Below are 18,034 nucleotides of genomic sequence, written 5' to 3' on the forward strand. Positions count from 1 at the left end.
CTGACTGGATTTTTAATCCAGGGGTGACTGTAATCACTTTAATCTTCACATTTCAACAGGTTGCCTCAAGTTTAATAATACAAAACTGAAATTTTAATGAAAGGTGATTTTGACTGGTAAAAATAGGTTATCACAAAATTTTTTTCCAGTTTTAAACATAAGGTCTTTGAATACAAGAGACACCACTGATGATGGGAATAATTTTTTAAAAAGTAATAACTGGGACTGCCCTGGTGGTGCAGTGGTTAAGAATCCACCTGCCAATGCAAGGGACAAGGGTTCGAGCCCTGGTCCGGGAAGATCCCACACGCCGCGGAGCAACTAAGCCCGTGCGCCACAACTACTGAGCCTGCACCCTAGAGCCCCCGAGCCACAACTACTGAGGTCCGCACACCCAGAGCCAGTGCTCCGCAACAAGAGAAGCCACGGCAATGAGAAGCCTGCGCGCCGCAACTAGAGAAAGCCCGTGCACAGCAACGAAGACCCAACGCAGCCAAAAATAAATAAAATAATTTTTTTAAAATAATTGTATATTTACAGTTCAACTTTGTAATACTACTATTATGTAAGTTTTAAAGTTTTCAATATAAATTAAAAGATAAAACCTAAGATACTAGAAATGTAAAACAACCAAAGACACAGAAGAAAATAAAAGTATCCTAAATCTGTCCCAAATTGAATAAACAGTTCCTAAATAAATAAGGGTTTACTGTAACTGGATTTTTTTTTTTTTTTTTTTTGTCTATATTTCTTGGCAGGCTTACTAGACTTCATTTTTTTTTTTTTTTACTAGAGATTTAATTTTTGCTTTAATTATTTAAAATGAGATATATCAGACTACCCGTTGAGGATGGAATAAATCTGAATATACGAATCCAAAATGTATCCAACTATTGAAAACATTCATGGAAGTGATAAAATTTTGGTTATCAGATTATCAGAACACACTTAAAATAACCCTTACTAAGATCACTTGAAATCAACTTACGCAACAAATTACGAAAGCAGAGAATGTAGAAGGCTTATTGCTATTTTTGTGCTTAATGAGAATATACAAACTCTAAAGCAAACATGTTAAATTTTTGTTCCAAGATCCTTACTGACTTGACTGAAATCTGTTGGTTGGAAAACTAAATTCACCCTGCATTGAATCAGTTAAGAAAAGCTAAATTCACCTTGCTTCTATCAGTTAAGAGAGTATGAAGAAATGAAGTCTTAGTTTTGTAAACCTTTTTCCATTCTAAGCGACTCTCCGTGGGACGCCTGCCGTTACACATGCACACATCCTCCAGAACAACAGCTCTGAGTACAGCCGTGTGTCAGATCGCACTTAGGGCCTTCTCCAAATTCCAACGCTTGCCCACCTCCACTCCCTGCAGTTTATCCAGGCCTCCACTCCCCTCCACCCCCCATCTCCATGGGGTAAGGACCAGGCATAGACAGTCTGAAAAAGCTCCCCTGTGATGCTCATACAGCCCGATTAAGAACTGCTACCAAAGACAGTACTCTCACACGTGCATTTACTAGAAGTAATTTTCCTACAAATGTACTTGACTGAAAAAAAACCATCTCGTCTACAAAACAGCCCTCCCCAAATTACCTTTTCCTTCTCTGGGTTTCTTCTTTATACCTAACTCAGGAGACCCATTGGAAATCGGCGATTGCTGGGTCTTTGGTTTACGGCCAACTGGAAATAAAAGATATTGAAACCACACGTTGAAAACAGGAAAAATAACAGAAGCATGATAGCAGGCTTTTTGATAACACATTATTCATGAAACTGGATACTAATCTATGGATTAATATACTCCGTGTATATAAAAGTTGCCTTTAAAAGAACATGAAAAGCACTTCTGCAATTTTAGATGACAGCAGTTAGTGGATAGTAATGTCAATGTACATGGCAAGTAAGGCACTACTAACCCATTATTTACATGGTCAGAGCCTCAATTTGCTAAGCTTTTCCAATAATGTAGCAATGGAAACAAATTCTAGTACAAACTTTTGTTTTCTGTTCTACAGAATTGTTAGAAAAAGCTTTACCTACCGATTGCAGAGGATCTGATAATCTGCGAAGCCCTTTGAGCTCAAATGAGGAAAAGTAAAAAATATTATTTTAAACACTCTCTACTGCTCTGAGCCAATCAATTCACCAGAATTTCAGCATAAATTTCCCCACCTCAACGTGCAGGTACATTTTCAGGGTAAAAAAATCTTCCAAGCGATTACTTCGTAGGTCTAGTAGATGTTCGTGCCCTTCCTTTTGTCTCCCCTCACTTCTGCCATAAGGCTCTCTCAGAGAGACTAGCGTCCACAATGAACAGAAAAGCAAGAGCTATACTTCTCTACAGGAAAGAAAGCTTAAGCCTGAAATGTGTTGTATTCAACCCTCAGCCCTGATGGATGAATGCTGGCAGGTGAGGGGAAGCCTGAAGAAAGACACTGGGAATATTACATATACTATTACTGATTTGGTGATTTGTCCTAACATCTGGGATTTCTGATGTCTCTACTCTTCATTAGCAAGGATTATCTAGAGCTAAATTAAAGTGCCTTAATTTATATGTCAAAAAGCATAGTTATATTCTAGGATTTCATTAAGACGTATGCTTTGGCAAAAATTAAAACAGAAAGTTTACTGGTCTCCCTTGTTAAAACAGAGCTTAATTTCTCAATTTAAATAATATTTATACGTACAAATCAGTCAGTAATAAGACTGACGTCTTCACTGTCTCCTAAATTCAATCACAAAAGCCCAACTTCCTTAATGGAAAGGTTAGCCCCAAAAGGCTTATTTTCTTATAAAGCAGCATTTCCCAAATCGTATTACGTGAGAAATAGGTTATTCATCAGTAGGAAAAAAGGTTCTACAGTCAAATTAACTTTTAGAACTGCATGCTATCTTCTCTTGGAGATTTACAATGCACATTAGTATATTAAAGGCTCTGGAAATAAAAAGAAACCTCTACTATTAAAAAATACCTACCTAACTTTGTATGTCCCAAACGTACTTAACCACAAATGAATAATTAATGACGTTGCATGTAATTTTTAAATGGTCATTCATTAAGACCACCTATTTTCAAATACGTAATAAGATTAGTATTAAATTGGCAAATTATTTCCTGGTTTATACCACACCACCACATCGGCAGATCAACCTGCTCATCTAGAGGTCTTGGTTCCCTAAAATGATCTCAGCTTTTCATAGTCTTTTCCCTCTTCATTTAAATCTAAAATTTTCTTAAGTATTTTGTAATAGCTTCCATAAGATACAACCAGCCGAAGGCTATAGAGGGCAGTGGGTAAACAGGGCTATTTATATGTATCCCTTTTGTTTTTAAACATTTACAGCAGGAAGTAATTCTTCCTTCTAAACTCTCTCATTCATGCCTTTCTCAAATACATATTATCTATATTGTAAGAGGGAAGGTGCTCTGTCTTATTCTCCACTGTGTACCTCACAGCAAATGAGGCACAGACCCGTGACCATCACAGCAATTTGAAACACTGCTACCTAATAAATCAGAGATAATACCATTATTTATAAAACAAGTTTTCACTTATTTTTGACTTTGATTTTTCTCTTCCCCCATTCTAAAATGTGAAGAAAGAGACAGGGAAGAAAGTGGAATTAGATGAGTAACCATTTATACAGAATTTCATTTCTTTCAAGTTTTACCTTTGATTCAAACAGAAAAAGAACCCACTCAGGATGCGGGAGATGGACTGGAGCCTCTGTGCCTCACCCACTGGGATCAGATGAGCACAGGTTTCAGCGGAGTCAAATAACAAGTGGAAATGCTCTTTACCCAAAGGTGAGCTGACTCCCCGCAGAAGTCCCTACGGGCAATCTTGGGGTTTTAAGGCCGAAGACAAGGGGAAGAAAATTGGGCTTTTTACTTTAATGCCCACAAAAAGAGGAGGAAGATAAGATTATGAAAAATAGAGAAAGTCAAGAATAATTTTTTTTTTTTTTAAAGTAACCAAGTACCTAAAAGGATCAGAAAGTAGAAAAATGGGCAGTGAATCTCTGATCTTCCTTCTGTGTATCAGGCACCTATTATAATCTCATTCTGCAGGCAACTACTTTTAGGGCTCAAATACTAACTCCTTTAAACAGTATGAACATATTAAAAGACAAAATCTTAATTTTTTGAGAATATCTAATTAAGATAACATCAATCATAAATCTACAGCATATATTTCCTATGTCCTGTGATGGGGGGAAAAAGATACCAGAAAAAATTTCACCCAATTTCCCAGAAATTTATAAATACACTCTACCTTTCTTCTTTTTCATTGGTTCATGGCTATCCGGTGATGTAGGAAGAGGAGAGGTATCCATTGGTTCAGATTCTTCAGTTGACACCTCCACTACAGTTTCTGTAATGACATCTGGCCTCATAGCAGCATGGATAAATTCTGGAGTTGATACACAAGGAGGGACAAACACTTCCACTATAAAAAAAAGTTGAAAAATTAAAATTTCCCACCCCCATTAATGCCTCTCAATACGGACAATTCAATATTTAGTAGAGGTGAGGTTATTAAGAATTCATCAAAGCAGGATAAAAACTTGAAGTTAATTTGTTGAATATACAATATGGTCTAACGTATGTAAGTAAATAAATGCAAAGAAAATCGACTTGAAGGAAATGTTAATCTTCTGGGTAAAGGGGAAGATCATAAGTAGTCAACCCCCGTGCTTCACACTTTTAGATACTTTCAAGTTCACTGTAGAAGACTTTGGATTATTTTGCCAATTGGGAAAACATTTGAAAATAAAAGAGTATAATAGTGAGTTAATAATTACTTTCCTTCCACTCACTCATCATTATTCTCTAACTAGGAAGAACATGCACCTGGTATAACATTAAAGTAATAAACGTACGTTTAGGGAAAAGTAAGCACAGTTCATTTCAAAATATGAAAAGAAAACCTGCTCGTTACAGCCAAATGAATATCGTCTTTCAATATTGAAAATTTTATTTTCTGGAACAGTCCCTGATATTTTGGATCACTAAAATGGTCCATACAGATTTTCTATTACATACAATAATACTGCTCTGGCTTCCTTTCAATGTGCATGAATAACCAGGATATGACATTTCCATTTCAATTATTACATACTATCATGGATTAATATACTGACCAATATGCCGTAATCTTCTCATATCCCTGAATAATACACAGGATTCCTACTCTAACTAAAAAGTACGGTTGATCTTAACATATGTTGTAAATCCCTAAAAGAAGGGCCAATCTTAACTATATTAAGTCAAATTAACATTTGGGCATTAAAATTAGGACAAAAAGACTCTCAAAGGCAGTCTTTAAAAAGGGGGCCAAAGGGCTTCCCTGGTGGCGCAGTGGTTGAGAATCTGCCTGCCAATGCAGGGGACACGGGTTCGAGCCCCGGTCTGCGAAGATCCCACATGCCGCGGAGCGAGTGGGCCCGTGCGCCACAACTACTGAGCCTGCGCGTCTGGAGCATGTGCTCCGCGACAAGAGAGGCCGCGATAGTGAGAGGCCCGCGCACCGCGATGAAGAGTGGCCCCCGCTCGCCGCAACTAGAGAAAGCCCTAGCACAGAAAGGAAGCCATAAATAAATAAATAAATAAACAAACATCCATAAATAAATAAAAATTTTAAAAAAAATGTTGTGGAGAACTAACTCTGTCTCTCTAATCTGCTCTGCTCCTTTTAAAAAAAAAAAAGGGGGGGGGGCCAAAAAAAAAAAAGGAGAACTTGCAGCCTGAAGGGAGTGTGAGGAACCGCTGGAAGCTACCCCCGCTCTCCCTCAGGGAATGCTCCCTGGAGCTACTGCCCACTTATCACTGAATGAAGGATTGAACGTGGTCACAGGTGGCAAATGCTCCCATCTGCCATTCTCTTAAGGTTTATAATTTACCCAGAGTTAAGGAAATAAGACATGATGTGGTATAAACAGCAATGTAACAGCCATCTATCTGTCTATAGCGGGCGTTTCTGTTTCATTTATTTTGAAAATGAAGTATTTAAAGTATTTAAGATTTGGGAACATTGACAGATAAAAATCAATTACTGCTGTCACAGGTATTTATGTATTATAGACTTTGAGAACACCAACAATCCCCTTGGATTACCAAAAACAAAAACTTTCTTTCTAGATACAGAAAGTGATGTGATATGTTTAATATAAGAAAGAACAGTTCACATACCAGGACTTCTTGAATCTCTCAAGCAGGTAGGAGATTCCATATGAAGCAGGGCTTCAGCAGCTTCAATTGTCTTATCTGTACAGTGTGCATTACTGCTATGAACTGATGCTTCCACTGGGGGGAAAATAAGTTCTACTCAATTAAAATGCACTCAACACGTTATTAAATTAAACTCTCACGTTAATAATTCTAAATGAGTCATTAATACGTATTAGCCCATATAAATTACTTACAGAAATAATTTTAAAACCAAAACAACCTAGTATCTATACTTTGTAAAATGAATGTTGATTATAAAGCAACTATTGAGATTGATTAGAAATTTCTGAATCTTATCCAAAGGAAAACAAAGACAGACCCTTGAAATTTGAACCCTGTATCAATTTTAGGCCAAAACTAACTTGCGGGGTAGGGGAGGGAGAATGGTTGTAGATTAACAGTCCTATGAGGTCAATTGTAATTTTAATATACTGCTACTAAGTAAACACCTAGCAGAATCAGTCAGAAACTCGTATTTCTAAATTAGTTTAATCAATTAGTTCAATTCCTACAGACCCTCCTGGTGAGTGCACCAGAGAACTTGGGAATTTTCTTCACAGTAACTGCTTTCTTCTTCAAGACCTCTCTGGACTTTGCTGGGTTTTACCCAAGAAATTTAGAAAGAAAGAAAGAAAGAAAAAAAAAAAAGAGAGAAAGAGAGAGCGCCTATGTTTTTTTTTCCCTCTCCATGAAGCCTTTTCTAGATCTACCACCTCTTGTAACTCTCTTCTAACACTTACTTTATGCTTTGCTGATTAAATTATTTGTGAAACAGTAAAGTGTACAAGCAGTGGTTTGGTTTTCCAGGCCCGAAAGCTTGGGCTCTAGTCTCTGCCACTTACAATTTCTGTTACCTTAGGCCAGCAATTTAATTTCTTGTAAGGCTCAGTTTCCTCTTTCACCAAACAGGAATATTACTTACCTCATACAGTTGTGAGAATTAAATGCAGTGACTCCCTTAAAAAACACGTACAATATCTCACATATAGATAAGAATTCAATAAATGGTGGTAATTTCTTATCACCATTTAAGCTCCGTGAGATCAGGGAGGGCTATCTTAATTCATCTTTGCATCTGTTATGGTTCCTAACACAGACCTCTCATATAGGAGGCATGCAAGTATTTCTTTTATGTTTTGAAGTTAAGGACAACCCACAGACCTTACAGGAAAAATAGCAATTCAAGCACAAACTCATTATCCTAATGATATATAATTAATTTCACATCCTGACTTGAAATATTCTACTTGGTAAGAGGTTCTGAAACATGAATATGTTAACAGTCTCTAATTTGATAAATTTTTCTCAAGATGTCCTCTAAAGGACTAAAAGAAAATATTTATACAAATTTCATAAAACCATATTATAAATTCACAAGTTCTACAACACTAAAGATATGAATCTTTCAAAACTGTTCCCAGTAAACTTTTAATTGAAAACAACTTTTTCGCTTAGTCTCAAAACTCCCCGAGTGCTCCGGCCCCGGCCGTACACACCAGTCATTTGGGGAGCATTCATAAAAAACCCAGTGGCTGCTTCACCACCTGCTGCACACATCCACACTCTCAACCAAGGTACCCGGTCTCTCCAGTTGCTCTTTCCATTTATGGAAATCTGCTCAAAGCTAAACAGTTCCAGAGAGGCAGCCAAACCTCTAAGTAAATCTATCTTTAGGTGACCCTGCTTACTCTTATCTGCAGCTTCACTGAAGCACAGGATTCAATCAGTCCCTCTAGCTCAACTTTAAGAAATTTACTATTAGTAAGTATAAAATATATTACCATTCTCAAGTATTTTTTTTTCAAAGTACCTCCCCCTGCAGTACTCACGTGCACTAAAGAACCTTGGGAAGCAGATTCTCAGGTTTTTAAAAGTTTATTCTAGGAACTTCATTCTCTTTAAAGTCTGCTTGTGTTGCAATTTAGCTGTTGTCTTAGGTGCTATTAATAAACCATCCTGGGTAAACTAATTCCTTATGTAATTGTATTAAGACACACCCTAAAAACTCTACCATATTAAAGTAAGAGCTTTGAGTATTTGATAATAATACAGCAATAGAATTTTACCAGATATTTTAATGTTTTAAGTTATAAACAAAATGAAATTTGCCAACAGCTATATATTATGCTGCCCTGAGCTCTTATGCAGTTTGAGGTATGTTTTCAAAACCATGATTTCATGTTAGTTATGTCAGTGAAAATTTTCTTGCTATTATTTCCGACCTCAACCTCCCCTTTCTCCCTAAGTTCAAAATACTGTTTCCCTGAAATATTTTATATTCACAGAGTAAAACAAACAGAATCCACACAAATTTAAGCAGCAATTAACTCATTTATACTTTAAATTTAGGATGAGAATATTAAAAAAATGCATAAATTCTCTATGAACTATCAATCAGATCTAATACTTATGTACAGTCAACAAAGGATTGTTAAGGGTTTTACCCTGTGCTGTAAACCTGAGATACAAGTGTGAACAGATCTCTGGCCTCGTGAAGCTTATACGAATAGTTCAGAGTATCAAAAACATAAATGGAAGTAAAATATTTCAAAACAAAATAAAGATGCAAAATAATTTTGACAGTTTCCAAGAATACTTAAACCAATTTGTTAAAAGTGAGCTCTATCTCTTTTTACTTTTCTTTTGTTGACATAAGTCAACAAGCAGTTTTTGGTAACAGAAATTTAAGAAATATTTTTCCTATTCAAGTTTCCATAATTTTTAAAAACTTTTCAATACTATTTTATTCAGATTAATAATTCAAATACAATTTAAACTAAAATTCTGCACAATTCCTAAGGATAAATATGAATATAACATTGTTGTGCCATTAAAGTAAGCAAACTTACAAGTGAGGGCTGAAAATTCCTTATTTATCTCTTACTTAAAACTTGATTTTCTGGTGTCTTTCTAGGCCTGCGTATGAAATTTATGGGAGTTTAAAAAAATAACCAACTCATTTAAAAAATAGAAACAATGCAGCTAAAAGTAACCTGGCAGGTATCATCCTCTAGTTGCCCCTAGTCGGCGGCACTGCTGGTCAATATTCCTTGAAGAAATAAATATACCAAATAAATTTCCAAACTATTTTAATTTTAATCAGGGTCAAAAATTAAACTTGCTTATGCCCTCCTTTACCACTGGTTAAGAGTCTTATTGTTCCATTTCTAGCTTTCTAATCAACTGGTGTTTGCATGGAGACTATTCCAGACTCACTCGACAGCTGTTACTAAATACCAAACTTGGTAATTAAGTCTGACAAGAGACATACCTCTCAGCTTTGCAGAAGAGAATGCTGCAATGCATCTAGCTCATAACAACGTTCTTAAAAGCCAAAAATAAAAATTAACAGCAATTTAATTTGAGAGCAATAGGAAAAAATTAGAAAACACTTCATTAGGTGATAGTGGTATTCCCCTACAAGCAAGACCATAAACTAATATTTACAAGGGCATCACTCAGCTACCACACCTGACTCACCACAGCTTATTCTCTAACATCCCAGGACTGTACCAGTAATAGGCGAGCGAAGAACACAAACGAACGGAAAGGTAAAGGTCTGGGGCACTCCGTCTTTATCCGTTCCCCTTCGACTTTTCTAATCTATACAGCTGCATTATAAGGTTAAAAAGGGAAAGAGAATAAAATCATTTTCTACAGTAGCGCTGTCTGATAAAAATATAACGAGAGCCACGTGTAATTTTTAAAGGTCCAGTAGCCACGTTAAGAAAATAAGCAGAAGGGGAAATTAATACCTTTCATTTAACCCAGTATATCCAAAACACTAACATTTCAACATGTAAAAGAGGTTTACATGTAAACAACATGTAAAGAAGTTTTCCACTGCTTCAGTTTTTATGTTTAAATTAAATTAAAAATTTGGTTAATCAGCCACATTTCAAATACTCAATCGCCACATGAGGCTAGTGGCTACGGTACTGAAAAGTATAGACTAAATAAAACTGTAATTCAGCTATTCTCAAATTTTTCTGGTCCAAGGACCCTTTTACACTCAGATTACTGAGGACCACAAAGAGATTTTGCTTATGTAAGTCCTATGTTTAGATACTTATCCTATTTGAAATTAAAGCTAAGAAAACTTTAATATGTTTATGAAAAATAACTTTTCTAAAACAAAGAAAAATTTAGAGAGTAGCTTTATTTTACATTTTTGCAAATCTTTTTAATACATGGTAGAAAACAGTTGGATTCTCATACTTGCTTCTTCATCCGATCTGTTCTATCAAGCCATGGAGCCTCTAGAAAACTTCTGTGAACACTTGTGAAAGTGAAAAGGCAAATAATGTCTTAGCGTTACCATGAAAACAATCTGACTTCACGGACCCCCTGAAAGAGTCTGGGGAACTCCCAGAATCCCCCATACCAGAGATTTTAGTATTAAAGAACTGCAGCTATAATTTATTATCAAATGTAATCAACAACACCCAAATTCCATCCTCATGTTTCTGTAAGTTTTAGCTTCTAAACATAAAATCAGTGTGTAGATGAACAATTATGATCCCTTTTCCATAAGTACAACAGTACTTTGTCGACTTACACATGAAGGATTTTTTTTTTTTAAACTCTTCATAAATCAAAAACACTCTCCTGCCTGCCTCTCTACCAATTAAATTTGTCCCTAAAGGAAACTGATGTTGGATTACCCTGAATGACTATTTACACACTGTTACTCTGTAACTCAATTTCTGTATGAATTTTAGTACTAATGCTGCAATGAATTCTAAAGAGTAATTTCTTAAACACATTTTCAAATAAATTTTTAAAAAATTTATGCCATTCTTCCAATTTTATTTCAACATATGCTTCATCTTTTCATAGCCCGATACATTTTTTTTTTCAAATTGATGTTCTTTTCAAGATTGATGCTAGATATTCCAGTTTACAGTAAATTAGAAGATTTTCAAGTTCAAATTTCATGATGCATTTTGACAAACTAGACAGATTTGTTCTGTCCATAAAAATACTTAAGGCTGCATTTCCAGAAGAATTTCCCCCTTCCATTCAATAACCGTGTTAAAGTAGAACAATACTTCTTTCCTAAGAGCTACCCTATTTCTCAATTCTCAAATTCTCCACTTTCTCAATTTTCAGTTTCTCAAAAAAAGGAAGAAAAAAGTCAAGGAATGTACACCTGAGAATAAGAAGGCAGAATATTTTAAATTGAAAATCTTCCAGAAAATCAGACCACGTGTACACAATGCTTTCGCATAAGTATTAATAAAGTAACATTCATATTTTCCTAGAGACTAGAAATGAGCTTAATTTACTAAATAAACTATATCACAGTCTTATTCAACATACAGACATGGCCTCAAGCTCCAATTTGGTCCAAAGATTGGCAAAAGAAATTAACCCCTCCCCATTACATAACGACCTTACAGACAAATTCACTCATAGAGTGTAATGTAAAGAAATCCAAGCAAAAAGAGAACCTTCGCTTTCCATTAAATATTTCTGAGCCACCTATAGTTTCAGAGCTTTAAAAGTTATTAGGGATCACCTAGTCAACGCTGTTCTCTTACAGAAAACAAAGCCTTAAAGAGCTAGTTTAGTGACAGGTAGATGAAGATTCGTTGTCTCCTGACTTCAGGGTCAAGGCTCTTTCCCGGACACCATGTTGCCAGTGAAAGTTTTATAAAGTATGTCAAGTCTTTACCACAAAAAATACTTTGTATGTGAAAATGAAAGTGATTTTTAGTAAATAAGCTTAGGTGTTTCATTCTTTATTCAAATGCCTCTGACAGCACACATGTTGATAACTAAAGCGAAAGCTGATAGCTAAGGCTGATAGTTAAAAGTCTCTGAAGGGAGGAAAATAAAAGCAAAACTATATCCTCTAGCATCTTAACGTCTAACAGTAATGGTAATTCTAACTGCTTTATACTTACTTAGAAACAACAGTTATGCTAACAATATTCAATTTAAAGCTTATCTCCTCTAGAAGTTTTCCTTAATAGCATTCTACACTTACCAGGAACCCATACAGCAATCCCTGTAGTTATATTAACGTTTATATATTGTACAGATTTTCATCTGTCTCCTTAATTAGACTAAATCTTTGTGAGCAAGAATTACCTCTAACACTTGATGACCTCCCTCAAGGGAACGAAAAGATACTATTAAGTCCATATACAAATACAAACCTTACAAACATTACCCTCCCAACATCACTGGAAATTGGCAGCAATAAAAATTTAGATCCATGATTCTTCATTTTCTGGGCCACCTTTCCTCCTCCACTTTTAACTCACTGAATAAACCTTGGATAAATCAGCAAACCTGTCTCAAATTTCCTTCTAAAACAAGGTTTATAAAGGAACTTAAGATTACACGAATATGACTGAGAACATAATTTGAAAACAATTATATGTAATATGTATTCTTTACAGAACATTATAATCACAAAGGAAATTTCAACTGTAAGGTTTCTATGTACTAAGGAAATGCAGTAGAACTGGAAAACAACATTTAACTTAAAAAAAAAAAAAACCCTGATCGAAAGAAGATAAAACTTTTCTATTTGTAAACTGTAGACTGTCTATATGTTAAACTGTGTCTATGTATCCACTCCAAGCAAAATATCTACAGGAAACGTTCAGTTGTGACGATAATTCCAAAAGCTCATGACAAAAACACCTTCTCTTGGCAAAATTAAGCCCTCTTACCCTTACCTTTACAAAATTCTAACTGCGTGGAGTATTCTAAGGTTCTCACAACCACTGGGAACATTTCCGGAAAGGTCCATATTCAGCACTACTGACCCAACAATCCATGAAGTATTGTTAGTACCAATAATATAAAGCCAAAAATTCCATCCCTTAATTCATACAGTATTAATGGACTGAACGTACACAAAGAGACCAAGTTCTCATTGTGCTCTGCCTCCTTTTCCCTAATATTTAAGTTCTTGTTCTAATCAGAAAATAACTGTCAAATGCATTTTAATCACTACTCAGTAAACTGTGATTTTTTTCCTTGGGACCGTGTAGCGTTCTATTTTACAGATTAAGTTCTGTTAAAGGTACATGTAAGTTTATGATTTCTCCCAAACGAACTGAATCACAAGAGTTTCACCAACAAAACGACTAACTCCCCAACCTAAAAACAGTGGATGTAAAACAGCCGGTAAGATCCTTTACAGCAATCCTCGTCGGTGACTCTTCCCCATCTTCCAATTCCCATCGATGGCGATATGAAAGAGAAGCCAGGGAAAGGAACACTGACGCTCACTGCAGTAGGTAAACCGTACTCAAGCTCCGCTACGCCGACTCAGGGCCCTCGCTGCGCTGTCTGCTATTAAGTAAAGCCGCTTTCCCTATGTAACTTAAGTCCGTGCCCTTCCGCTGCAGCAGTGGCGCCGCACATCCCCCACCGCCGCGGCCACTTCCGTGTTTACACTCCTCTTCCCTCCAATTCCATGCGTACATTGTCAGCTTCACTCCCGCCCAATCTTCATTGGCCCAGCGCGGGCCAGGAGTCCCGCCCCCAGAAACCAACGCTCTTATTCGGAACATCGCAGCGAGCGGATTGGAACCCGAGGCCTGTCAATCCCGGCCGTTCTGTCCTCTCCGAGGCGCTTCCGCTGTGGTGGGAGGCTTGGGGGGGAGGGGGAAAGGGGGCAATTCCGTGAGGAGACTTCCCTGGGGCCAAGACTCCCTCCCGCCCGCCCCGCTCCTCCACCTTCACCCGCTGTTTACAAAAATAAACGTTCTTCTCTGACGCCCCAGCGCTCCAGCGCAGGGGTACAAAACATACTCCGTGTCTTTGCCATCCTCCCCCCTGAAAAACCCACCCACGAGGCAAGGGGCATAAGCCTACTTCTCCACAGCCGCCCACTGAACCAGGAAAGGGAGGCGCGCCCCCGAGAGAAACACCCCCCCAGGCCGCTCCACGTTATTAAGGGACCCTCTCGAGAACCGTTACTCCCGAGCCCGCACAAGGTGGGGATGTGAGGAGGAGGGTCAGAGCAATTTTTTGGCGGGTATCCGTCTACCGGACGTGGCCCGGCGCTGCCTCGTCCGCGCGGAAGTCCAGGACTTGCGGACCAAGTCTGAAAGGAGAACGGGGCGGGGGTGGCGAGCGTCCACCGGAGAAGCCCGCCGCCCCCGACCGCGGGCAGCAGCGGCCTCTGCGGCCAGACAGCGTGGCAGGCGCAGCCGGGAGACAACAGCCTCACTCACTTCCTGGTTCCTCGGCAACTGGGGTGAAGCGCACAACTCGTCCGCCCCCGAGTCCCCAACTTAACTGCGGCTCGGCTGCCCGGCAGCCGCTGCCAGCGCTCCGCCCGGCAGCCGCCGCCGCTGCTCCACAAACCCACCCTGAAGCGACAGCGCCGGATTCCAGGCAGGTTACTCTCCAAGGTGATCACTTCCTGATTCGTCGCCTCCATTACTTCATTCACAACCCCCCTTTCCCCCGGCCGCCCTGGTGACCGAAGGGGACACCGGACCCCCTGCACTGACCGCCACAGGGGAGCCACCCCGCCCCCTGTGCACCCCCTCTCCTGCTGCACCGATGCACGGGAGGAAAGTTCCCCTGTCCTTACCAGCCCGGATGAGCAGATCCAGCTGGTTCGTGGGTCCCTCATGCAGAGACGTCGCCATGTTTATCCCGGGGCTGGAGCTGCTGCTTCACATTGACTTACACCGTGAGCAGCGGCGGCAGGGGAGGAGGCGGAACCCGCGGCCGGAGACACACGCCGTGCGGCCGACACACACTCACGCACTCGCACACACTCCGACGCCCGGATCCTTGCGCGTCCTCCGACAGGAAGCCGAGGCCGGCCCGCCTCCCGCCGCCGGGCTGAGAAACCCCACCACCTAACGGCAGGGGCGGCGGCGGCGGCCGCCTCGGCTGGCAACGCGATCCTTCCGCCCCGCGCCCAGACAGGAAGTCCCGGACGCCCGCCCCGGAGAGCGGCCGCGGCCCGCGGCGCGGGGGACACCTGAGGCAGGGAGTCGTCCCGGGGGCCGCGGCTGGGACGAGGCCCCTCGGCAGGAAGACGCACGTTTCACGCTCTGCGGAAGAGAAGTCTGCAGTCGTCCCCACGCTAGAAGAGAGCCATTAATCAAATTTTCTTTCTGGAAGAGCTCTAATGCCCAGTCCCGCAGCTGGACGGAAAGGTGGCTAATTAATTAACTTGTTGGGCCGTGTCAAAGCGTAGGCTGCGTGTAAGCCGTTCACTTGAAAGCGCTGCGCTGAAAAACGGGCATAGCAACCCCAAAAGTCATACCTACAAAATATTACCACGGCTTTCCTGGGACAAAGTTAGGGGCTTCCAGCCACTCTCAGGGACCGACGTCGCCCTCTTCCCTCTACAGAGGTACGGAAGAGCACACGAGACAGGTGTTTATTAGCAAACAGAACATGCCAACCTCTGAGACATTAGATTATCCTCCCCCGGTCGGCTAGCCATGAAATTTATGTACCCTCTTACATTTCTGTTTGGTTCGCTCGGAAGCAAACGAACGTATTCACTTATATCATCATCTACTTTTAAAGATCTTTTTGATAAAACTAACCTTATTACAAATAACGTACATACTGAATACAGTAGACGCGGGAGCTAGATTGCCGTTTAGTGACTATAGACTTACTGACAACACAGGAAACCAAGCCTCTAAAATGACCCAGATGAAGCTTCATTAAAACAAACACAAAAAATGCTTCCCTGGGTTCAAAATTTCATAATATGAAAAAAACGGAAACAAAAGGTTGCCTATAAGTTGTTTCTCCACAAAACATAAAACAGTGCCTCCTACAGAGTAAGTGTTCAAAAAGTTATTTGCTGAATAAACACAAAAAAGATTTGGTCGTTACAAATTCTAAATAACAAGGTGTAATTTTTATGACTTAAATTGAATGAACTGTGACGATGACTAGAGAAAACAGTTTTTTCCGGTGGTAATATTAATACTATATCGTTTTACAAATGTTTGCCCAACAGGTGCAACTTCAGAGTTGATTCCACAGCCCATGACTTTGCTTTTTCCATTTCTTCTGAATACTCATTTATTCTTTTGGGCCTTTCCCCTAGCCCTACCACCGTGATCCCCACCTTCCCAAACAAGAACCCATACGCCATTTCCAAAGTACAGCCCCCCTGAAACCAAACAGGGATCTCTTCCTTGTGTTAGGTAAACTTGCCACCTATTAGACAAAAGAAACTGTATGACTGGTAGCTTTTATTTTTTATCTCTAGTCAATTTAAAAGAACGATCATCCATTGACCGGCAGCATCATAAACTGAGACAGTTTCCAGGTGCGAGGATGGTGATAAGGCACGCGAAGGGGCTAATTGCTAGCTTTAGGCACAACACTGAAATTGACAGCAAATCTGAATTTCCACTCTTAGCAATCATAGATATTCGTGTATTTAGGAAGGAAGAGAGTAAGTAAGCCAAAGGTGTGTTTTTTCTGGAGGCGACAGCTTGACTTGGCTCAAAAAGAAATACTCTTCTCACTGTGGGAGTCAGTTTGCAGCCTGACACACAACTTTTTACCTCACTCTTTGCTTCCTGAGGGTTAGCTTTTAAAGAAAGGTAACGGTGTGTGTCTGTGTATTTCACTCGCGGTACATCTTAATTATATGGACTCATATCGGCCTTATATTTTAAGTTCCAAGCGAACAGAAGCTGTATCTATTCCTGCATCATACTTCACAGTTAGTATATACACACATATAGGATTTATGCATATGTGTGTGTGTATATATATATTAATAGAAATTAATGCAGAAACGCTGGGAAATATTCCTATATATTTAAAGCTCTTATAAAAACACAATTCCCTGGGGTTTAATGCAATTCTGTCTTGCTACTATAACTAGGCTTTCAAAAGCCACCAACACTTTTCAGAGACCAGTAATACTATACTAGGACTAGCAAGCAAGGTGAGGCCGCTGCTGGAAATATAAACTGGTACAAACTTTCAAGAAAGCAATGAGCATTATATATCAAGAGTCTTAAAGAGGTAAATATCAATATATACTGATCTAGGAATTTCATTTCCGGGGCCTAGCCTGGGGAAATAATCAAAAAATGCAATGGATTGTTTTAATAAAAACATGTTTGAAGAATTTTTAACAACATGGTAAAATACTAAAAATATAAATGTGGCAGGATTAAAATATACAGTATGTCCCCTACATACAGATGAGTTCCGTTCCAAAAAAGCGCGTTCGTAAGTCCAATTTGTAAGTCCAACAAAGTTAGCCTAGGTACCCAACTAACACAATCAGAGCGCAAGCTGCAATTTCACTCACGTCTGACGCTGATGCAACGCATGTTCGCATTTTTGAAAGTTCGCAACTTAAAGGTTCATATGTAGGGGACTTACTGTGTATGCATTTCGTCCACACAATATGACTCAAGCCATGTAGTATATGTGAATATATGTGTACATAACATGTATATGTGTGTATATATACACACACATTCACACACACACATCGGCATTTCTCAAGTCTTCAAGGTTAAGCAGAATTTTCTCAAGTATTAATAAGCAGAATTTTAAAAATTGAATAAGACTAGGTAGGTTGGCCTGGTGGATACCTTAGAGCATATTCTGCTAATAACATTACAGAAGGGCAGACTCTACATCAAAGTTATTGCTGTGATCTAGTAGGTAAATAACAGCTAACTCTTAATGAAATAAAAGCCACCAAGATAAGTGCTTTACCTTCATTTTTTTCACTTATTCCTCTCTACATTCCTGTTAATAGATATTACTATTGTGCTCATTTTATAGATGAGGAATCTTGATGAAGGTCA

General features: G+C 39.1%; 1 protein-coding gene across 25 annotated transcripts in view; it reads right to left on the reverse strand.

The window, feature by feature from the left end:
* Positions 1-18,034, reverse strand: part of ELF2 (E74 like ETS transcription factor 2) — a 95,653-nt gene that overhangs the window by 8,871 nt on the left and 68,748 nt on the right. For 9 of the 25 annotated variants that reach the window (XR_014263752.1, XM_082462177.1, XM_082462178.1 and 6 more), the window contains 4 exons: positions 6,204-6,317; positions 4,288-4,461; positions 2,048-2,086; positions 1,601-1,687 (listed from right to left, as the gene is read on the reverse strand). Coding sequence is in view for 24 of the 25 variants with exons in the window: in XM_082462177.1 (XP_082318303.1) it covers positions 1,601-1,687; positions 2,048-2,086; positions 4,288-4,461; positions 6,204-6,317 (414 nt within the window). In the remaining variant the exon portion in view is untranslated. Of the gene's footprint in view, positions 1-1,600; positions 1,688-2,047; positions 2,087-4,287; positions 4,462-6,203; positions 6,318-9,091; positions 9,455-9,722; positions 9,854-13,361; positions 13,826-14,808; positions 15,457-15,495; positions 15,578-18,034 lie in introns of those variants that run through there. The other 16 variants (XM_082462175.1, XM_082462170.1, XM_082462171.1 and 13 more) reach the window with 14 other exon arrangements.

This window comes from Balaenoptera physalus (genome assembly GCF_965194825.1).
Source record: "Balaenoptera physalus genome assembly, chromosome: 5".
NCBI classification, from domain to species: Eukaryota; Metazoa; Chordata; class Mammalia; order Artiodactyla; family Balaenopteridae; genus Balaenoptera; species Balaenoptera physalus.